At 44.3% G+C, this 24082-nt stretch overlaps 1 protein-coding gene across 1 annotated transcript in view; it reads right to left on the bottom strand.

Annotated features, from left to right (window-relative positions):
* Positions 1 to 24082, bottom strand: part of CRB1 (crumbs cell polarity complex component 1) — a 131830-nt gene that overhangs the window by 102297 nt on the left and 5451 nt on the right. Inside the window, exon 2 of the mRNA XM_066624551.1 lies at positions 6984 to 7568. Coding sequence (XP_066480648.1) covers positions 6984 to 7568 — 585 coding nt within the window. The remainder of the gene's footprint in view (positions 1 to 6983; positions 7569 to 24082) is intronic.

The following is a 24082-nucleotide window of genomic DNA, read 5'->3' as shown; positions in this document are numbered from 1 at the left end:
ATGCTGCATTCTGTGATGGGAGGGCAGTCACAGAGGCCTCCTCAAGATAAGGGAATGTTTGTTCACTGATCTCCGAGCTGCATCGGCGCTGGAAAGTTGGACAGGATCGGGCCCTTCCATTCGCATTGGTGACTCCACCTAATCTGTAAACACACAGTGAATGCAACCGCATCACCATGCTACGTGGCCAATCCATTTGGCTGTGCAATATTACCTGTGAGGCAAGTGACTGCTATGGAAGCAAATAAGCAAATATTTCCACAAGGAAATTGATTCAGAAATGGAAAGTTATTCAAAAACAGGAGGCCATTTTCACCACTACTAAAAATGTACATGGAAAAACTAGGAATTGTTTCAGTTCAGCAATGTTTTCAGTCTTTATAATGCTGCTTTAAACTTTTCTACCACCACAAGACAGTGGAATAGTCTCTGTCACATTATTAAACAAAAGAATACTTGGAGAAGGATCACAGTGCTCTGTTCTAAAACACACTGGCCACAATTCAGCAACAAAATATGCTCCTTTTGGACCTATTTATTTCAACAGATTTAAGCAAACCACCTAATGATGTGCTGGATTATGGCCATTTACTTAGAAGTCAGTTCTTTTAATGTTAGTGAAACATAATTGCAAAGTTTAGTCAACCTGTGAGCCTATTCCTTCTCTCTCTCTCTCTCTTCCCCCCACCCCCAAAGCCAAATGTGGGTAAAGCTCAGGGGTGGGCTGTTAAAATGATGTCTGTTATTAAAGCGTATTATGGGAAATTTCATGGAGAGATTTCACATGTCTGAGAAAGCTACTCTGTGAAATGGGATTACCAAGAACACATTGCACTGACCTCCAGCTGGGCTTTTGCTTGGGCTTTTGTAAGCCTGTGCAATTCCAGTTCCAAGAATATTCAGTCATGATTAGTTGATTCTACTCCTTATATAACAGGGCAGGCAAAGAGTAAAAGTGATTTATATATATTAATAGATTTTCTCCTAAAATCTATGTAAATGTATCAGAGGTGAGATGGATGTTTTGAAACCGTTGAGGCTCTTGGAACCCCCTTCCGTTCCATGAATACATAAAAGATTCACTTTTAACTTAGGCACTGCAAAATGCCTCTTACCAAGAGTTAAACCCTTTGAAATATTGACCCACAGAATAAAATGATACTTGCCAGAGCTTCAACTTCTTTCAGTAGCCTGAGTCTCATGATTAAACAGTAAGAGGGTTTTACGGGGCAGTCAGTAACACAAAGGGATTGTGTCCTGGGGCTGGGATAGGAAAAGAGGAGAGGGTGAAACATTATGTGGAAACAGTAGGTAGCACAGCTGAGCAGAGAAAGGAGAAAGAACCTGGAGATTGTTACTGTGAGAGGGAAAGTTGTATACAACACTGTAGGTCAAGAAGATCGATAGAAAAAACCAAGTGGGCATGGAATCCAGGAAGGCAAAGGCGGGTAAAGACTGTCAGTTGCACAACATGGAGAAGGACCTCAAAAGAAAAAGACGTGTTGCATGACTCATTCGACAAACCCTCCCAATAGAAAAGAAAGGAATGGACTGTAGATGAACAGAAAGGAACCTTGGAAGGTGATTGCTGAAGTCCAAGAAGGACATATCTGGTATACTGAAGATAACTAGTCAGTATATAGAGGTTTTTTAAGTTTACAAAGTTTTGACTGGGCATGCTTTGGCTGATAAGCTATGTTGGGCTTTATAGCATAAATTAAGCATTAACCGGCATTTTATCTAGAATATGAAAATGTTCCAGATGTTCTAGCATCTGATAATGAGGTTTAGCACCTCAAGGTTTAGTTGCAAACTATGAGCAACTCTCCTACATTTCCCAGTTTCCACTTTTTTTTTACCTTCTTCTTTAGGATCCAATATTCACAGTAATTCGTAGAAACACAACACAAAAACAGATGCACTGTAAAAGGGAGTGTGCAATGCATATGCTTTGAAAGCATGGGGAGGCACTACCCATCAGGCAGTGCAGCTCACGTGAAGGCAGATGCCTCTTCCCAACCCATGCCCCTTCCGCTGAGGATCTTCAAGAGCTCTTCCCTTAAAACCCACAGTACAACATAAAAGAAAGGGGGCCGTCTGGACCTCTGACCTTCCAGGGGGAGAAATTCAAAATTTGAGCTGACCTCCTGGAATTCCTTCTGGGATATGCAAGGCAAATTTGTCCCCTCCTCTTTTGCTAGAACTCAGAGCAGAAGGAAGGCCTACTTAGGGCCAATGCTATCATTAGGTCAACTAGGCAGCTGCCTAGGGCACAGACCTCAGACCTTTGAGGGGCACAATTTTTTATATTCTTGCAATGTTAAATAAATTTAGCAGTGCCAAGTTTTGTGCTTTTCATTTTTTCTACAAGACACCTGTTTTTGAAAATTGTACTTGGTGCAATTTTTTGAGGGGGAGGTACAACTACTTAGCCTTGGCTGGGGCACAAAAATAGCCTGGCAGTCTACCCACTGGGTAAAATGAAAGATAGATCTTGCCTCCATGAGAGACTTGGTCCTTCTCCCCCTCCCCCCCTTCCTGGACCTTATATTGAAAATCGTGGTATGGATAATGTGGGATGGTTTTAATATGGATACGTTAAAATCTTTATAGCAAACTTACTGATAAAGTGGCAAGGGTACCGCAGAGAGTAAGTGCATAGCTTTCAAATGTGGCAGATGAGGCAGGGAAAAATAAAGTTTCTATTGGAGGGGCACTCAAAATGACAGTGGTAAGTGAGGTAGGGACAAGTAGTATCACCAGCACCAAGGGCTGGGAGCCATTGCCACCAACCTAGCTATCTTCCACAGTCTGACAAATATGATAATCGGTTTACAGTACTTGATTAGTGGTTTCAGTGCTGGTAAACAGTATCTTTCTACATTGGAAGAGTTTACTGATCTGATGCATCTGGGTGGTCCAATGATGGCTGTACTCCTGTGTGAACCACTTAATCTGAAAATTGCCTGACACACCCTCTTACAAGTCCAGAACCACTAGAATTGCATCACTCTATGCAGATGGCCCCAGTTTACAGATCTCTTTAGGAATGGTGTGGTAGTGGCATTATAATCGCACTGGGAATATCAAAATATATTCCAACACCACCTAGCAACCTGAACTTGGAACACAAATCATACATGCCACTCCAATTACTAGAAAACTCTGAAAACAGACCATGTTAATATCTCTCCCGCAGCATGTGGGCAAGTTGCTAGATTCCTGCCAAGTAAAAAAGTGGAAATCTGGTATATATGTTAACCTTAGGCACTGCAAAATAGCTGAGGGCTTAATACAGCTACCCTGCTGAAAATTAAACAGGCTTAGATCTGATCAGTACCTGGATGGGGAACTCACTGTATGCTACCTTACCTTGAGGTCTTTGCAGGGGTAAAGTTTAACATGAAGAAGCTTGTCATGACAACAACCCCATACTCACACCCCGTTATAATAAACCTATACCCAAAAAATCTATTTCAGATTTCTCAATAGGATTGCGCTGTAAGGCTACAAAGTTGCCAAGGATTGTAGCCTTACAGCCCAATCCTCTTGAGCTACGCTGCTGATGGAACTAGTGTGAGGCAGCAGTAAAGTTCAAGTTCATTAGGTTGATCAGTACATAAGCCATACACCTATTTATCTAAAAATCTTAAAACCAGAGTTTAAAACAACATAGAAACAGAATTTAGCTACATCCACAACACACTCTTTGCAAGGACTACTTAACAGTAATTTCAATCTTAAAGAGTCCGAAAACATGGAAAATTTATGTATCAATTTATTTAAGAATCGGTCTTTCCCTGCTGTATATTTCGGGCATCAGAAAAGGATATGCACCAGGGTATCTAATTCAGTTAAGGGACAATCACCGTAATGCTGCTCAGGAGGAATCCTTTGAAAATGACCCTTCATTTGTGCAGTTGGCAAAGCATTACATCATGCAATCATATAAGCGCGCCTCAGCTTGGGAACTGTCGGTACCTAAAAATAAATGGGTAAAGAAAATTTAGTGGGAAATTTAATTCCGCAATAAGAAGGGGTGCATTTACGCTTAGCCTCCCTTAGAAGGCAATCCCAATCTTGAATTAGCAGCTTTCAACAAGCAGCAAATGGTTTCTTCCACTAAATTTTTCTAGTGACTTTAGGCCCAGCTCACATATTTTCATATTAATGTTGTTATTCCATTTTACCCAGCAGCGTTCTTGTTCTGCTAGTTTTGTGAAAATAGGAAGATTTTCAGCAATTGTCAGTCTGTATTTAAATCTAATAATAGCTTTCCAAATCAAGGTTGAAATCTTTGGAGGTTCCAATTCTAACCATATAACTTCAGAGGCTATACATGGGGCTGGAGCTAAAAGTTTCCGAAAAAAGACTTGCTGGAGTCACTCAAGCTGTCTATTGGTCCCAAAAGCCAGATTGGTGAGCCATATAATATACATGGTAATACCATTGCTTTATATGCCTTTAGGAATGCTGGCATGTACTGTACTCCTTTAATGTAAAAAATTTTTCTCAATGCTAGTATCGTCAATTCAGTTTTCCCCTTAAGATACTGTATATGTTTTGACCATGTAAGTTTAGATTGGAACACTACTCCAAGATAGCGAAATTCATTAACCACAGCAGTAAACTGCACTCCAGCAGCAGGAAGGCCAGAGCTTTCCCACATGCGCTATTGCCATGCTGGCCACCAGAACAGGTAAGCAAGCGTGGGAGGCAGGGGGTGAGGGAAGGTAGAATGGGGGAACAGGGAGGGGTGAAGCTGGGTGGAGAGAGGAGGAACAGAGGTAGGGAGGCTGCAGGAGGGGTGGATCTGGTGGTGATGATGTGCACCAGATCCTATCCTCCTTGCCTAGAGCCTCCCTTGGGCTTGTGCCAGCGAAACTGCTGGTGCAGGTCTAAGGAGACCCAATGCAGAGTGGAAGGCTTACAGATAGGAAAGGTGATTTAAATGCCTCTTGGTCCACGACCCCCACCCCACTGAATACAGTGTGCACCTCTTCAGCATGGCTGCACCAGCCAGTGTGGAGGATAATATTGGGCCATTAATGTAATATGAACTACATACCATCCATCAGGTAGTCCTTGGGAAGCTTATGGCCTAGATCAGTGGTACTCAAACTCTTCCGGCCAGTCGCTCCCTTGACCCCCATGGCTGTTGGCCATGATTCCCCATCATGTTGCTGAGGGCTGGAAGTGACATCATTAAACAGGAAGTGGCCAGAAATATTAACTATATTACATATATTAAATATATTATAATATTATATTTATTATAATATAATATTAAATATTAAATATATATTAACTATATTAATTATATTAACCATCTCATTAATTAAATGCAGTTCTTAAAAATATATTATTAATACACAGCAATATACATGCTTTATAAATGATCGGCTGCTGATCACTGTTGGAGACAGGATGCTGGAGTAGGTAGATTTTGTCTGGTCCAGGAGGACTCATTTTTTTTAACTTTGTAAGCATACCAATAGAATTGTTTTATCAAATGAACTTTGTGAACAACCAGTCTGACCAACTTTACACACACACACCCCTGTGGACCCCAATCCAACTAGTCATTTCTCCCATTCTCCTTGGATAGGATTGAACCCTTTATTAATTTAATGAAATTAAATTTTTATAGCAGCTGGTGGGGAAAACAAAAATAGATCATGAAAATACATCAGAGCTGATAAGGGTTTGGTTAGGAAGCTGATTTGTCTCCTATACTAGGAGATGCACAGCTCAAGCCTATGCATGTCTACTCAGAAGTAAGTCCCATTAGAGTCAATGGGGCTTACTCCCAGGAAAGTGTGGATAGGATTGGGCTGGCATTCACTTCATCAATGGCTGATAAGTATTCCCTTCAAATAGCAAGATTCATCACTTTAAAAATACAGCCTCTCCTCTTCAGTCAAACAACAAGATTAATAAATCACTTTAAATACAGTACCCTTTTTCTGTTCCTGGCCAAGTCAAGTGTGTGCTTCTCTTCCCCCCCCCCCCTTTGCCAACTGCATGGAAGCAACTGTAAGAGTCCTGATGACTGGTAAAATAGGAAGCATTTTATTTGGGGAGGGGGAGGAAAGCGGGAAGGTTTGGAGATCGAAAGGGAGGAGTGGAAGAGGGAAGCAGTTGAAAAGAGAGATTTCACTTTGATGAGAAGCAATCCCAGGCTGGGAACTAGGAACCAACCAGACAAGGATCAGCGAGGGTTAAGGACTGCAAGTCAAGCATGCTTGGAAGAGGGCAGGGTGGCAGCAGCCACTCTCAGCTGAGCAACTCCCTTTCTTCTGCATTAAAAAAAAGCACAGACTACTGGGCTCGTATTCTGCCCAGGGATGTGACTATATCGCTGGGAGAGGGCATCCCGCGCCTCCCCTTTGAGTTCTTGGCGCTGCCCTAAAGAGCTGCGCCTCACAGTTTGAATAACACTGGCCTAGATACTAACATGTGCCCCAGGCAAATTTCTCAGTTTGCCTCTTGCTGAGCCCAATGCTTCTTCTTGGCGAAACTCCTTTGAAAACTGTTTCAAAGACAGCACCTGAGAGCTCCTGCTGCAGATGTCACCACTCTTGCTTAGGAAATGTCCTGAAGCACTGCTTCCGCTTCCTCTTCCTCCCCTTCAACTACATTCCTGGTTCTTCAATAGAAGAAAGGCAGGATATAAATTTGGCAAATAAAAATAATAAAATGAAGTTTAAAAGTGGGATATTTTGACATCTGACAGTCAAAACTTGGGAGACGAAGTTTATCCCACATCTGTGTCTAGCATACTAGCAAATTGAAATGAAAACCACACACGGGATGGGATGTAGAGCTGCAGAACCCCCATTGCCCATTAATGCCCACTAAATCACTCACAGGTTTAGGGAAAAGGGAATTTCTAGTAGCAGCCAGAAATGTACATCAATGTTTGCCCTTCACAAGCTCTTTGCATCAGTATGAATAATGGGCACCTTTTCCTGAGTTCTTACCTGTGTATTCAAGAGGGCAAATGCAGTCGTACTTCCCTATCATGTTCAGGCACGTTGCGCCATTCAGGCAAGGATCCGAGACACATTCATTCACTTCCAGGTCACAGTGCTTCCCTTGGTAGCCAGGCACACAGTAGCAGGAATATCCGCTGACCTTGTCCCTGCACACTGCTCCATTGAGGCAAGGGTTGGAAAGGCATTCGTCAATGTCAGTTTCACAGTGTGTACCTGTGTACCCTTCCGGGCAGAGGCAGGCAAGGCCACTAGGCTCATCCTGGCAACTGCCACCATGTCTACAGAAATGCAAGTCACATGGGCTGGTGGCCAATTCACATCTGGATCCACTATACCCCATAGGGCAATCACAAGTAAAGCTGAGGTTTCCTGCCGCACTTAAACAGGTAGCATTGTGAAGACAAGGGCTGGAGGAACAAGGGTCATCAGCTTTAGCACAGTTTTCTGCCAAAGCATCCCCTGACGAGTCCAGGCAGCGGCAACTATCACCCTTGGCAGCAGCACCACATTCAGAGTCCTTTTGGCAAGAGTTTGACAGGCACCTGGAACCATCTTTTGCACAAAGCGACTCTAAAGAGAAAGACAGAGATTAATGGGCAGTTCTTAGGACATCAGAAAAGGTACCAATAAATAGCACAAAGAACAATAGCAGCACCCACACACAGGGAACAGTGTGGCCTACATGATATATGGACAACCCCTTTTGCATTACAAAAGCCCTTGCAATTGCAACACTCATTTGGTTTGGGTGGGATACCCAAAGGCTCAATCTTTTTTTACATGAGACATCTGGTGGCCATGGTGAGGTACAGGAAACTGGGCTAGGTGGGCATTTGGCCTGATTCAGCTGGACTGTTCTTTTGTTCTCAAAGCTGGCAATAAGAATTCACTGTAATTCACACCCATTTGCCCCATCAATTATTTCCCCCCCCCCTTATTCTCTTCTTCACTTTATTTAATGAAATACTCTAACCCTGGTCCCACAAGCAGTCCATGCCATGTGGGAGTGGGGGCTGAGTGGGCTCACCAACTGAGCTCCAATCTCCATGAGTTCAGTCCTTGTCTGTACTGAAATGTGCTGTGCCTAGGAGGCCATTGTACCAGTGCTCTGAAACTCTGGGCAGTCAGCATTCCAGATCATGAGCAGGGAGAGCGATTCCCCAGTTACAGATTTTAACTGAGTGGGGAGACATGTGGGGAGACAGTGGGTGGAGCTTAACATTGATGGGAGACAAACTGAATTCCCATACATTGATGGGAATGACAAACTGAATGAGACAAACTGAATGAGCATTCATGACAAAATGAATGATGCTCTTGGCCTCTCCTGCACTGAATGATCAGCATCCACATAATGATTTTGCAAACAGGGATTCTGTCTTCATGTGATTTAGATCGCATAGCCAAAAACTCTATAACTTTTGTGTTCTGTGTAATATCTAGCATAGTACTATAATCTAGCTACATTTGAATATAAGTGTTTCATGCTTCCACTGTGCAGAATGGTAGGGAGTTCCAGGGCACCCTTTTACGGGGTGTGTTTCCTTTTAAGGGGAAAGGGGGTTTATGGTCCTCAGGCATCTGGAGCTGTTGGGCAAGCCCTGGAATCAAGAGCACCCTATTTATCTATGCGAAATGTTGCAAGCCGTGAAATGAACTACCAGAGGCTGAATGCCTGATTGTCACAGTGCCTGAAACCTTCACTGCTTTTTAGTGAAGCAAATTCACAGATCCAGCTTCTCACCCATCAAGGGATAAATAATCAAGTGAACAAGAAATCAAGAGATGCAAGTCTATGAACCAGTCTCAAGTATATCATCACTGTGTATTCAAGACCTGTCTGCCCCTGTTTGCCAGAGGTTAAAAAAAAAAAAAGGAAGATTTTATTTAGGTGCACATTACTCCTTTCTCAATGCTGACTGGACTGGATTGTGCCTGGAAATAGAAAGAGTGGCTAAGAGCATTTCTGACCTTTCCACACAGGAAGGCAAATATCTGATTCCACAGGAGTGCGTTCCCTGCATGTCTTGACCTGCAATGTGAGTAACCCATGCTGGGGGTAAGAGCATGCTGGGTACAGGCACATGGGTCTCCTCGTGCTTGAGCTACAAACATCTGCTCTTCAAACAAGAATATTGTCCCAATTAACACTGTCAGAAGGGAGTGTAAAGGGTGTGAGAGGAATGGGGGAGGGATCCGGAGCTGGGTCTTGGCAGCCTTATATTCAGAATTAGATCCACACAAGTTCTCTTCTATTCTCAATCAATTAAGATCACTTAGCAGTGACCTGCTTTGACAGAGATTCTTAAAAATTAATATTTAACATCCAAAAAAATTAAAATAAACTGCCGATCACTTTGGATTTAGACTGAGTGACACATGAAGTAATTATCTGAGTCTCTTGAAAAGGCGTTGCGGCATTAACCTAATTACTCAAGGAATTAGTGCCAAACATTTTACCCCATCGTTAAAGCTTTTTGATGTAACTGAGATGCTTGGTGAGAGGGTTTCCACCCCCCCACCCAAGAAAATAGAATATATCAGAGTAGGGAGACTTTTCCTAAAGATATGTTCATTTGCAGTAAAGATCGCCATCTAATGGTCATTGGTATTAATCAGTTATTAAGAAAGAAAGAAAGAAAGAAAGAAAGAAAGAAAGAAGCTATTTGGCAGGGGATGCATTTGCACATTATGGCAAAAGGAATATAAATTAATGAGATGAAACAAACTGGGAAGAATCTCCCAAATCTCTGCACCCAAAACATTTCATTCTAAATTGATGTGAAACAAGAACCACTGAAAGTGTAAACATCAGACTGATTTCTTAAAATCTTGTTGGTTTTTAAACAAGATTAAAAAATTCATTCAACAGGTACTTACTTAACGTACTTGTTTTAAGGTTCTTCCTTAATTACTCATAATTTGGAAATCAAAGATGACATACGGGCTGACTCTGACAGCAGTGAAAGTCAAATATAGTTCAACTTTGCACTTGGATGAATTCAACAATATTGCCACAGGAACAAAATTTAACCACATTTCGGCTTGACTAGATGTGACATTTGCCAGAATGTCTACAGGTCATCGGAAAGGGAGGACATTACTAGTTGGTCCCAAATTCTGGCATCTCTCAAGCATAGGTGTGATTGCAAAACATTTTTGACCACCCCCACCCCCCGTACTGGTGCAGTTGTGCCGAAAACACTGGATTCAGCATGGGGGGGGGGGGAGAGTAGAAGGCTTTGGAAGGGAAAGGGGATTTAAATCTCCTTTCTCCTCTGTAAGCCTCCTGCCCTGCAGTGTGTCTCCTCAGACCTGCTTAGCTCTTTAGCTGGCACATGTCCAAGGAAAGAAAGGGGGCAGGAAGGCTGAAGAAATGGAGGATAGGATCCAGCATGCACCATTGTTGCTGGTCCACCCCTCCTACAGCCTCCCTGTCCTGTTCCTTCCTCTCCTTGCCTCCTTCTCCTCTTCCCCACCTTGTTCCTCTCTCACATCTCCGATGCTGGCTCTACCTGCTCTGGTGGGTGACCAGCACTGGGACAATGCATGGGGTAAGGCTCTGGCTTTCCTGCTGGCACTCTGGCAGCACATGCTCCTGGAGCATGCTTACAGCAGCCAGAGCTGGCAAAACACTAGTTCAACTGGGGGGGGGTGCCATTAGAATTTGGCTGCCCAGAGCAAAGGTCAATGTTTGCCTTTTGGTCAAAAGTCCTTCTACACTAATTTCGGTTCATGTCTGATTATATCTCTGTGCAAAAAGCCAGCTCAGGACCATAGCTCCCCTTCCTTCTACTGGTGACAGGCTATGCAACTGATGCGATATGTTCCTGAATCTGCAAAAGCCGTACATAATCTACTGGAGAGAAGGGCTTCTTGGCTAAGGCTGCAGTGCTATAATACTTTCCTGGGAATAAGCCTCAACGAACTCACTGAGGACTTGTGTATGAGTAGACATGCATAGGATTGCATTGTGAAGTGATACTAACTGGGGTTCTGAACTGAAGCATTATTGTTAGATTCACTTTTTTTAAAACGGTGTTGACTGGATGTAAGACTTGTCCTTAATGTCTCAACAGCATAAACACTTTTCATAGATGTTGGACTTCAGTCATACTAGACCAGGGGTGTCAAACTCATTTCATGCAGAGGGCCAAATAGTATTCATGATGCCTGCTCAGGACCGAAAATAATGTCATTAGGCAGGAAGTGATGTCATTAAACAGATCATGACCAAAAATAAGCACTTTTTCTCACTTGGGAACTCATTAGCTGCAAAAGACAGAAGAGAAAATCTTGATCATATTCAAGATATGGGAGAGCTCAATTTTCAAGTGGGCTGCCCTTTCAGCTGTAACACTGCAGCGTGGCTCTGCAGCTGAGAGGCTGAGGGCCGGATAAAAAGCTTCCGCGGGCTGCATCCGGCCCCCGGGCCTTATGTTTGACACCCCTTTACTAGATTCTCGGCAGTGACCTGGCTCTAGGGTCTCCATCAAACATGCAATGACTCAAGCACAACTGGAGGGGAGAAACAGTATCAGTGTAAAGGAGCTGAATTCTGCCTCCACTTCCATTTCTCCACACATTCCTCTCCCTAGTTTTGTTCTGTTTTGTTTTCCCTAGCCAGACTACACACACCACAATTGTCATCTGGCTTGTGAATGGCCGGTATATCAACATGCCATCAGGGCAGCTGTTAGTCACCTGCAAAAACACTACAATCACTGAAGAATGCTGATGTCTGGAAGCATCCCTAGTGTGACTAGCCATGCGCTACATAATGTGACATCACTTCACCTTTGGAACATTCTCTAAAACTAGGTTGGACCACTGAAAATGCACTACAATGACTAATTCCTATGTATCAGCCAAGTCTTTCCCCTGAGGCTGGATTCAGAATTGTCCATTGATATCCCTTGTGTTCACCGGTTATTTAAAGAAACCAAACCTGTCACTGAGATGATAACACAGCAGTGTTCAAGTTGCACTGCCAATGAAAGATCTTCAAATCCTTTGGCCCTGAGTAGGATTTTGAAATAACTGATTCCACTGGAAGTGTATTCATTGCCCAAGGTGCTCAGCGTGGAATCGGAGTGTTCTTTGCTATGGTACACCTAGGCATGTCTCAACTTGTTTGGAACGGGCTGTGACAGATAGCGAAAAAGACAGCCCATAAATCTGCCAGCAGATCTCCAGCAAAGAGAACCCCAGAAGGCTGTGCATGTTATCTCGTGTACTGGGATGCTGCATGATGGCACTTGAGGAAGTGCCAAGGAGAATGAGAACAGAGGCGCATGAACTTAAGAAGAGCCAAAGAGACGAGAACTGATTTTGCTCAGACGTCTCTTGCATGAAAAGGGAGAGAGAGATGCTATGCTTGGATGGCAAACTTTGGCAGGTAGAGAATGAAAGCATGCCAGAGGACAAAGAAACATAGACTGAGCGAGCAGGGCAACCTGAAACGTACCAACCGTTCTTTACAGTACGTTAAGTACCAGACATTCTGGCAGCGGGACTCAGGCAAGCAACATGCTCTCTGGGCTGCAGTGGTAGTTTACCAGAGGAGGGAACTACTGGCCTGCTATTTACTGCACAGTAAGTATCAGCACAGCAAGTATCAGGTTGGGGGGGGGGGGAGAGATATTTCAACTACCAGTTCAGCAGGAGTCAGGTGACAAGCATCCAGCAGGGTTCTGCTTAGTCTTATCAAGTTGCTGATTCTGGCCTGGCTGCTCAAAACTGGTCACAGACTGCTACTCTCTGCCTACTTGCCTGCAAAACATTAGCTCTGACTCAGCAGAGCATCATACAATAGCCCTCAAAGGACTAGACTCCTCTGCATAGTTCATTGTGACAACCAAAATAACCCTTTTTTATAGGGATTAGTGTTCAGACCCCACTTCATTCTCTCCACTCAGAGCATGCAAGACAAGGTGTACTCCACGGGTTCTCAAAACTTTGTAGAACTGGCAACCACTTTTTAAAATGACACTCTATTGAGACTCACTTAACCTTACGAGATTCTTTAAAAAGGTGATATAGAAAGAAATATGTTTATTAATTTACAAGTAATCTATTATTTGGGGGTGGGGAAACTTGATCAATTTCTTGTAATTTGAGGGGCTTGACTTGAGGGGCTTAGTTATGTGACCTGCAGCCTTCACCTGCACCTGCTCATTGACGGACTTGGAAAAAAAAACCACTAGAAAAAAGACACTCAAACATTTATCTCCCTATATTTACACAAGCTTGCAAACTGTAGGAGCTCAGCTGTTTGCAGGGCAAATAGCTTAAATAGCCTCAGGGCTTGAGGCAATTAGTTATCTGATCTTTCCATCCTCCATGTTTTCACTGGAGGCTCTGCAGGACCCACCAGAAATTGGATCACAACCCACCAAGTGGGTCCCAATCCACAGTTTGAGAAACGCTAGTGTACCCTATTGGCACTCCAGAACTAGATACAATACTCCAGATATGGCCGTACTATAAATGTTTACAATGGCATCATAATATCGGTCATTTTATTCTCAATTCCTTTTAAATGATCCCAAGCATGGAATTAGCCTTCTTCACAGCTGCCACGTGCTGGGTCAATACCGATATTGAACTATCCACACAACCCCAACATCTCTCTTCTGAGCCATCGCTGACTGCTCAGAACCCATCAGCATAATGTGCAATTATGATTTCTTGCTCCAATTTGTATCACTTTACACTTACATAGAAGCACATCTACCATTTTGCTGCCAAATTCCCCCTCCCTCTGGTTTGGAGAGATCTTTCTGGAGCGCTTCACATTTATGAACAAATCGAAAAGCACCAGTCCTAAGACCGATCTTTGGGACACAGAACACTGCCTTTCAACTCTCTCCATTGCGAAAATTGCCTATTGACACCCACTCTCTGTTTCCTGTTCTCCAAGTAGTTCCTGATCTTAAGAGGACCTGCCCTCTTATTCTCTGACTATTGAATTTTCTTGTGAGTTCTCTTATAAGCATTATAAATATTTAATTTTTAGTTTCACTTATGTCAACCTGAGCATCTTGATTAAAAGCTGGCCTCAACAATGATAAACAATAGTTACTTCTTGGACTTTCCACCAGTACAAATCCCTCCCCCCCCAAAAAAAAAAATTTCAGCACTTGGGATGCTGGGGTCAGTCAGTTTTTGACACTGGTCAAGGTCCATCAGACCCCAAGTTGACCAGAGGACCAAGCTGACCCCTTGCCAGTGGCAGCAGCAGCAGCGCAAGTTGACTTGAGAGACTTGTGTTCCGGCTGCATCCCTATCCTACACGTGATCTTTTCACCAGAAAAATCATTAGTGCATCTTTGTGTAAGATGGTGCACAACTCTTTGTGTATATGCAGAATTGGGACGTGTGTATGTGGGGGGACGGACAGACGGGGACGTTTCTTTTAAGTTCTGATTTTAAAAAATCCCATTACTGAGACAAGGAGGCAAGACTGAAATTAGAGGTGCACAAAGAAGAACAAAACAACCAAGAACACACAGACCAGCAGCAGAGAGACAAAAATGGAAGACATGCCGGTGCTTTCCAAAAGACTAATGACAAGACGGATCACAAAATGGACATGAACAAGCCTTTGGGTTGTGCCCTGTGAGGATAACAAATGGCATGGCCATAACAGCCAAGACGGTTAATATGGAATTTGTTTGCTCCAGGCCTGTTTCTGAAACATCCTAGTATGTTGTCATGGAAACCATGCGCGCCACTTTTGCCTTGAATGAGGATGATCACCATGGCAACCAACAACAACAGCAATGACAATAAAAGGAAGAAGCCATTCTAATTTCTGCAAGAAAGAGCCACTTATTTTTTTTCAAATGCACTTAAATAAGCAAAGACAAAAGAGCAGCGCATTTGTGGAACTACCAGCACCACCCTACAGGCACAGCTATCCATAACTGGAGTAACGGAAAAAGAAAAACAAACTAAAATGCTGTTTAGGAAGCTTTATAGGCAGCAAAGAGATGTGTTTTGGGGAATCAAATTACAGAATTCATTATCCCACTGGCCTTGGCTGTTATTCTTTGAGCATTTTAGGACCACATTGCCATACCAAGAACTGTCCGCACACTCTTTTTCACCCATGAGTGAAATTGCCATTTCGCCTGTGAGCAACCCGTCTTCCTCATCTTACAAGTATATCAGCATCCATCCTCCGCATCAGCAGTGGTAACAAGACAGATTATCGTAAACACGGAGACAGGGTGACAGGTTCCTGTGCAACCCAACCACCCGCTTGCTCTTCTCTGCCTCACAACAGCACAACGTACTTGTTCAAGAGCCCTCCCTTGTCAGAGCCCTCCCTTGTCAGAATGCTTCCTCATCCCACAGTCAGCAGAACGGGATGCTACAAGAGAGCAGCAGTAGAGAACATCTTCAAAGGCCACTGCAACACACCAGTGACACGAACTCCTCCTAGAAATCTCTGTACAGTACTTGCAGCTCAGCCCCCTCTCATCCCTTGAGGCCGGTTTTCATTTTTTGATACCTGCAGTACAGGGTCAGGTGTTTTGAAGGTGCAGACCTTCTCAATCTGTTCCTTGAACAAAGAGCAGGCATCCTCCTTGCAACTGCAGAGAGCCCAGCTATTGCTCCTGCTTTGTCCCCAGGGCTCACGGAAAGGAGGGATCAAGATTTCTGGTCAACGGTGATACGTCTGGCATTCCTTCATACCTATCAGCTATCATGTAGACTGTCTCAGAAAATCTCAGTGTATCCTCCTTTGGGATGATGTCACTACCATAATTTGGAAATGAGAAGGGAATTACCAATACTGTATGTCTCCTCCAATGTTTGAAAGAGTTGTGGATGCCTCCAACATAGGGACTTCTTTTCAAAGCACACTTCAGACCTGTCAGACAGCACTGATGTGTCCCAGAGCATGGAATGGGAATCCAATCAGACGGAGGAATATGGAAATCAACTTCTGTGGGATTGGAAGTAAATAGTGATCAGCCCAATCCTATCCACACTTTCCTGGGAGTAAGCCCCATTGATTCTAATGGGACTTACTTCTGAGTAGACATGCATAGGATTGGGCTGTAAAGCCTGGGAATGTGTAAAACAGATATAGTGTATATTCATTTCAGATTTTGTTTCAATGCTTCATTTAGTATCCTGATTGGCTTCACTGACTCAGTTTGTGACAACTTGCTTGTGACAATTTGAATGATTCCTTCATTTCAATTTTTTTCTTCTTATTGATTTCAGTGGGCAAAATTCAATTCAGTTTAATTCTTTTTAGAATTTGGTGAAATGCATCCAATTTCCTGCAGAAATTCTTCATAAGGGGGCCAAACCAGCTGCATTTCACCCAAATAGGACTCCTAGAATAGGAGTTGGGGTTTTCATCTTCGGGGCAATTGAAGTTTGATCATTCTAAACAGGCTTATGCTGGTTCTGTCACGTATTTTTTGTGTCCAATTTGCAGGAAACGCACAGGAAATGTAGAGATGCCCCTAGGTAAAATATCTGCTAAATTTCAGAATGACAGGTGTAGGAGGTTCAGGAGTTAGCTATCAAAAGAATTCAAGGTCTGTGCCCCGTTTGCACCACAAAGTCACAGGAAATGCAGAGATGGCCCAGAGAAAATGCATATGCACCTTACTGAGAACTGACAGTCATATAGGACCCAATCCTATCCAACTTTCCAGCACTGGTGCACCTGCAATGTAGCCCCGGGGTAAGGGAACAAATGTTCCCTTACCTTGAGGAGGCCTCTGTGACTGCCTCCCCAGGACAGGATGCAGCACACACCCCTTTGGCATGGCTACACCAGCACTGAAAAATTGGATAGGATTGGGCCCAAAGTCTCTTTGCCTGACCCTCCCACGCTTCAACCTAACTACTCAGAAGACACCCTTCATATATACAAGAAAAGGCAGTTAGAGACAAAGAAAAGAAAGGGAGTGTACAGTCACAGAGGCAGGGCTCAGTTGCTGGCATCTCCAGGAAGGCTGAAGAAGGACTCATCTGAAACCATGGGGGGCCAGGGTCAGACAGTTTTCTGAGCAGTTCTGAGCTGGAGGTCCTTAAACAATCCTGCAATGGCCCTTCAATAGCAAACCCCACTTGTGCCCTGATGCTACATTAAAATGAGAGTTCAGGGGTTGCCCAGCCAGGTGGGCACTTGGGAATGGGCCCTTGATTAGTGCTGGCCCTGGCGCCACTGAGGTGAGCTGGATGAATCAATGGCATAATTCAACAGAAAGTTGCTTTACATGTTCAATTAGAACCACTTTTCTATCTCAAGCCCTCTCCAAATCTTTGAGAGTGTTTTGGACTATCCACCTTCAGAGAACATCCCCCCCCCCACTTATGTTTCCCTAAGCCTATGCTTCCTGATTAGAAGAAGACAAAGAATTATGTGGAGGCACAATAGGCAGAGTACTTGGAGTTTACAGGACCCTTTCATTCTTTCTTCTATTTATTTATTATAACTAGAGGTCTTTGTTCTTGTTAATAACAGCATAAATACACAAAACTCCACATTTTGGTGTTCAAGATATTTTCCAGAAATTAAAATAGATTACTTTTTCCAATTAGAAATAATTTTGTAGCTGCATCTGCTGACACTGTATCACCTTTCTAGTACACTTTTAAAGCATTTGAAATTAATAAAAATGAGAACTTGGAATGAAAACATAGAATAAAAACACGTAACACCACTTCCTGCCTTTTTCATTTTTTCCAAATCACAAACTCTGAAGAAGAAAGAAAAGCTAAAGCGGAAGTGGAGCACGATCGCTCCGCATCTACTTTCACTGCTGCGGGGAGCCCTGCTGCAGGTTGCACCAGGCTCCCCGCACCCCTGGGAGGCTGCAGGTTCTTGGGTACATGTAGCCCCCCTGAGCGGCGTGATCCTGGGGATCGCGCCGCTGCCTCCTCCCTGCCTGCAGGTTGCCCCCGCCCCTTAAGGGGGCAGTGGCCAGGGCCCGCAGGCTGGGGTGTCGTGATGCCCCAGTTTGAAAAGCCCTGCACTTTTCAGTGCAGATGAACAACTAATGGACAGATGAGCAAATGGACTTCTGATAATTGCTGGAACAGAGACTGCTGGAGACTGGTGAGTGGCTGTCATGCCCTAGACCTGCTATGGACCAAGGCGTTGCTATGGTGGCTGGAGAAGTTGCTGGCAGGAGAGGGGAGAAAGGAGGACCTCTGCAGGTTGAACAGGCAAGCTACCCTGGTGGTGGGGTCCAGCAGTGCAGAACTAGGACCATTTTGGGGGCATGAAGGAGAGCTAATTATCTTAAAGTGGGCATAAGTTCTCTAAGTAAAGCTTGGATGGGGAATCTGGCAAAACAGCATCCAACTTAAAAATCCACTCCATGTTTTCCTTTTGATTGTTGCAGTTGAAATTGCTTAGCAAATGAAGTTTACACTAATATTGTGTTGTCAGAGACCTCCTCTAATCTCTTAATCTATTTGAGGTCATTCATAGCTACCTGGCATTTTCTGTTAACCCCAGGTAAATCCCAGATTATGTATCCCAGCAGGTGAATCTTAAAAACCTCACCATTATATGCTCATGATTGCGTTCCTTGGCCGTACTGTGTTTGCCAAAATGTCATAATAAATACATACACAATGGGAGCTCAATTCACCAGGCAATAGTGGCCTGATTGTCTAATATGTAGCACAGGCAAATTAAAAATAGACAAGTTACAGAGCCCACGGTTGTCAGAGCACAAAAAATGAATGAAAAAAGCTGCCTTATATCATTGATCCATCTAGACCAGTACTGGCTAGTCGTCTGGCTGCTGAACTTCCAAAACTCATGTGAGGTCCTTCACAACCATGCTCCTTAAGACTCTTTTAACAGGAAATATAGGGATGGGAATTGGGATCTCCTGCATGCAAACCCCATGGTGCTCTACTACTGAATCATGGCCCTTTGCCCAGGACTTGCTGAACCACTCACTGCTGGACTAGGCAAATACTTTCTACATTTGAAAATATACCCATTACAAGGCATGTTATAGAAATTCTAATATGGAAAATGGGGAGGGGAGAAACAGAAAAACAGAGCTGGGCTTAACTCTTCTGTCCTCGCATCAATGCCAGTGCCAAGTTGCTGGGTACCCAGGGGCACGACAGCATGCACCACCTGCTTGCCCCTTGGTTAGGGTTAGGTTACCAGATACAAAGTGCCTCTACCTTCAATCATTGTATAGAAGAGGGAATTTTGGCAGATGAAGCTTTTTAAACCCTTCCATGTTGAGCTGCATCTGCCAAAATTCCCTCTTCTCTACAATGTTTGAAGGTATAGGCACTCTGTCCCCCTTTGTATCGGATAAACCTACCCTTGATGGCACATTGGGTACTACTGCTGCCTCCAGTACTGAGGGCTCAGGGGTAGGGTTCCCTCTAAGTGCATAGCCAAGCACCTCCACATGCCTTGGAGTTCAGCAACCTGGACATTTGGTGATGGTATCTTTGCCGAACATCATTACCAAACAGAGATGGCATCATGACTTGTTGTGATGTTGTGCAGCTGCTGGAGTTGTCCATGCACTTGTGCAGACTCTTTGGGAGAATGCTGCTCAGGGCTCAAGTTGGCCAGGTGGGTACTCCGATGGGCATCAGGTGGTGCTGGACCTGGCTTACCCCTGACATTGCCACAGCCTTACGCACTGTTGCTCCTGTTGAGCTCATCTCCTATGAGATGAGAGTTTCATTCTCTCTGGACAAAACAACACTAAGTACAACATTATGGTAGAAGCAAGTGAGACGGCTCCAATAAAACTGTGCTTCCTTTTTGCATAGCTCCCTGTTTTCATCAAATGTGGATAGTGAAATGTCATTTGAAGGTCTAACCAGGCAACTGGAAATAAAATTCATCACCAGGAGCATGGAAAGAAAAATGAGCTTTGCAGGATGGAATAGCACTCAAAGCCTTGAGCATGTGAGCCAAACCTTAGCTGTTGGCAGAAGGAGCTGGGTGCAAAGAGTTCATTTCTAAAAGTTCACCTCAGAACTAATGAGAAAAGATTAACAGAAATGAAGTATATAATGGCTGGAATGTGGCAGGAGTGTTGAAGTCTTGATCACTGACATTGCCATTTGGTGAAACCACTTAAAAACAGTTAAGGTGATGTGCTTCTATGAGTTCAAGGAACAATTTATGGTTGCAATCCTGTGCACACTTACGTAAGTGCAAATGAAATCAGTAGGAACCACTAGGAAATAAATATACATTGGATTGGACTAGATGCTTATGGATTTTCTGGAACAACAGTCTATATTTATGGGTGTCTGCTTTGACTGTATAACTAGTGCCGAGTTATACAGCATAATGTAGCATAACGTGACCTTAGATGGAGCATATCTTTCACAGAGGATGGCTGCTGAAATTGGCAGAGCGTGCAGCCAGTGATCCAGGTTAGGCACATGATCAGACCAGCCATACTAATGTGATATGCAGCAGAAGTACCATTTAGATAGGATGTCCCTATCCATGTGCTAGACCAGTACTCCTCAAATTGGAGATTGGTGTCATCTGTGAGCCATTGGCTATCAGTCTGCAGTGTAGCTGTTGTGTTGATTCTGGCTTCTCGAAACACCGGAGCCATGAAGTCTCCCAAGGATTACTGTGAAACATGGGGCGCAATTCCCAACCCCCCTTTTGGCCAGCCGAAGAGTGTCACAAAGGTGCTATAAAGCAGAGGGGAGATAAGCATGCTCACAGACAGGTGCTGGCCTCCATGTGCAGATGTGGGCCCCAGGAAGAGGTGAGTTTGTGCCACCTGAGGTCAGCCACTGCGGAGGTCTGGGGTGTGTGTGGGGAGGGCGCGGAGGAGGCTGGAGGGAGGTGTTTCGGGTGGAGGAGATTGAATGGCGGGGGTTCCTGTGGGCAGGCGGGTGTGGAGCGGGAGGCAGGGTCAGGATCTGGTAGTTATGCCAAATCCTAGCCCTGTTCCTAGGCAGTCCAGAGCAGTCCCAGACTGCTCAGATTTGTGCCATCTCTTTAGGTGGCACTGATTGAAGTAGACCCATTGGGCCTGCTGTGGCTCTCCCTGGAGTAAGGGAAAAAGTTCCATCTTGCCTTGGGCTGAGCCTCAGACAGCCCCAAACTTGTGCTGAACACAGTGCAGACTTTTCAGCCTGACGTAGAAGATAGGCTCCACTGAACCCACCCCCCTCTTGGACAGGTTCCTCTCCCAGCTCTCCCCCACCGCAGAACGCCTCTCCCTTCCCGCAAACCCGCTCCACTGTCCGGCAGGGGAGTTTACTGCCACCAGCAAAGCAAAGTCCCAGTATGGTGCTGAGGCCTAGTGCCAACTGGCATTGGCTCGGTGCCAGCAGTCCCTTCTCTCTGGGTGTTAAAGGCATATCTTACAGCATGTTTGTGACACCCAGTGTTGTCACTGGAGCTCAGTGTCGGCTCTGGAGCCCCATAGGACTGGGCCCTAAGGTGGAGAAACTTTCCCAGAAGTTAATTTCAACTGTATTTTATTCTGTCTGTTGAATACATCTGTTTGACTCAAAGCCTAGCATGTGCCTATTCCAACAAAAAACACCAAAGGTAAGAATTCTATACTTACTGGGAGTAAACCCCACTGTACATTATGGGAATTACTTCTGAGTAGACATGCACCATACATTTAATATGTTCTTACTTCTACATCTCCTTGTTTTATATCTTTGAGAGTATTGAGGGAAGTACTTCTGCTAAACAGGCTGAAAAGAAACAGGGTGTGTGTGTGTGTGTGTGTGTGTGTGTGTGTGTGTGTGTGTGTGTGTGTTGGAGGTTTATTTTTCAGAAGTCAAATTTACTGCAAGTGTGTAACATCTGCCTGTAGTAACCTCTGGAAATACAATTGATGAACAGGAGATTGCTGAAAGAAAGCAGTCACCCGTGAAGGCATAGAATAACTTTTTTCACTTCAAGCTAATTCATGACCAGAAAAGAAAAGGCATCCAGGGCTGAAAACACAGCAGGCAAATCAGTCTCTTAGATGTCTGAACCAACAATGTTCTGTGCGTGAATTTCCAGAAAGAAATAATAATTTAAAAAAGCACAACAGTGAAGCATCTGCTACAGCAAATTCATTCTAAAACAAAGCACAAGTTCTAGAGCACTGCAAGAGGAGCAGATGCTTAATGTGGATTTTGGCAATCCGTTCTAACAGGATACCTGTTATATTTATACATAAGGATGAGCACCATAAATAAATATTGATGGTCTGATTCAGTTGGTTTCTTATCAGAGTGCAGCAATCTGTACTGCAGGGCAGATGGTGGCAGAAAGCTCTCATGGCCAGGGGGAATGTTCAGAGAGATTGACTTCTACATACCAGTTGCTGGGGATAAACAATGAGTGAGGAGTATCGCCTTCATAACCTGCATGAAAGCTATCCAAGAAACATCTGGCTGATCACAGTAGATTAACTGAGTCTGATGCGGAAGTGGTCTCGGTATATGACTGTGTTCCAAATACTTATGATTCCATTTATTTTTTTATATAGGTCTGTTATATGATACTCCAAAATGCCCCCCCCCACCATGTGGGAGGCACATGGGTGTGCATGTTCTCCCCCTACTTGGCACACTAGTGCTTAGCTGCAGGAGTGATGGCTCATCCAAACCTCTATGCACAACTCTAATACTACTTTAAAGTAGTATTTGAAGCATGTGCAGAATGACCATTGGGATAAAATACCTCCTGTGTGAATAAAATCAGGCACAACAGTGCACCAGGGGGAGAGATGTGCACTCACAGTTTCATTTAAACAACCCTATGTTTCCTGTTCACTTAGTAGTAAATGTCCATTAATGACATAGAAGCAGGATTAGAAAGCATAGGTGGCAACCTGAACCATAGACCCTCTTTACCACTGTGATGCATCCCCTCCTGCCTATTTTTCTATGTTTTTAGAATCTTCTCCCCAGAAGTTCCAGTGCAAGTTCAGCAGCCTGAAAAAAAACCTTTGTCCTTCATCTGCATCTCCATTATTTTTGTTCTTTCTGGAGTACTTTGATCTGAAGGCCTTAGGAGTGGACCTCAACAGGTGGGAAACCCTGGCCTCTGAGCGGCCCGCTTGGAAGCAGGCTGTGCAGCATGGCCTTTCCCAGTTTGAAGAGACACTTGGCCAACAGTCTGAGGCAAAGAGGCAAAGAAGGAAGGCCCATAGCCAGGGAGACAGAACAGGGACAGACTGCACTTGCTCCCGGTGTGGAAGGGATTGTCACTCCCGAATCGGCCTTTTCAGCCACACTAGACGCTGTTCCAGAACCACCATTCAGAGCGCGATACCATAGTCTTTCGAGACTGAAGGTTGCCAACATACATACATACTTCGATGTGCACGTGCTTAGTGATTAGGGAGCAAAACCCATCCATCTAGGTCAGGGGTACCCAAACCCCGGCCCTGGGGCCACATGCAGCCCTCGAGGCTTCTCAATGCGGCCCTCAGGGAGCCCCCAGTCTCCAATGAGCCTCTGGCCCTCCAGAGATTTGTTGGAGCCCGCACTGGCCCTACGCAACTGCTCTCAGCGTGAGAGCGACTGTTTGACCTCTCGTGTGAGCTGTGGGATGAGGGCTCCCTCCACTGCTTGCTGTTTCATGTCTGTGATGCAGCAGAGGCAGCAAAGGAAAGGCCAGCCTTGCTTTGTGCAAGGCCTTTTATAGGCCTTGAGCTATTCCAAGACCTTCATTCATTCATATAAGTTCAACTTTAATATATTCATTTATGTAAACTTATGCAAATTTATTCAAATTTTAAATGTAAATTAATTCTTTTTCCCCCACCCCCAACACAGTATCAGAGAGATGATGTGGCCCTCCAGCCAAAAACTTTGGACACCCCTGATCTAGGTCAAGATGAGGGTGGGATGGAGTGACCAGGTGGGTTCCACTCACCACTTGGATAAGCTGATTACATCATCAAATCAATGTTTCCCAACCCCTAGGAAGGGGGATGGTTCCCTGCCAGTCACATGAGCAACCCATTCATTTGGAGCTCGGAGAGGAGCACCCACTTGCTCACCTACAAGCGCAATGACTAGGGACACCTTGAGCAATGTAAGTAGCTTAAGATAGGGACAATCTAGCT

This window comes from Tiliqua scincoides, chromosome 4, assembly GCF_035046505.1.
Source record: "Tiliqua scincoides isolate rTilSci1 chromosome 4, rTilSci1.hap2, whole genome shotgun sequence".
Taxonomy (NCBI): Eukaryota; Metazoa; Chordata; class Lepidosauria; order Squamata; family Scincidae; genus Tiliqua; species Tiliqua scincoides.
Note: the sequence above shows the minus strand (reverse complement) of the source record. Positions and strands in the feature narration are given on the sequence as shown.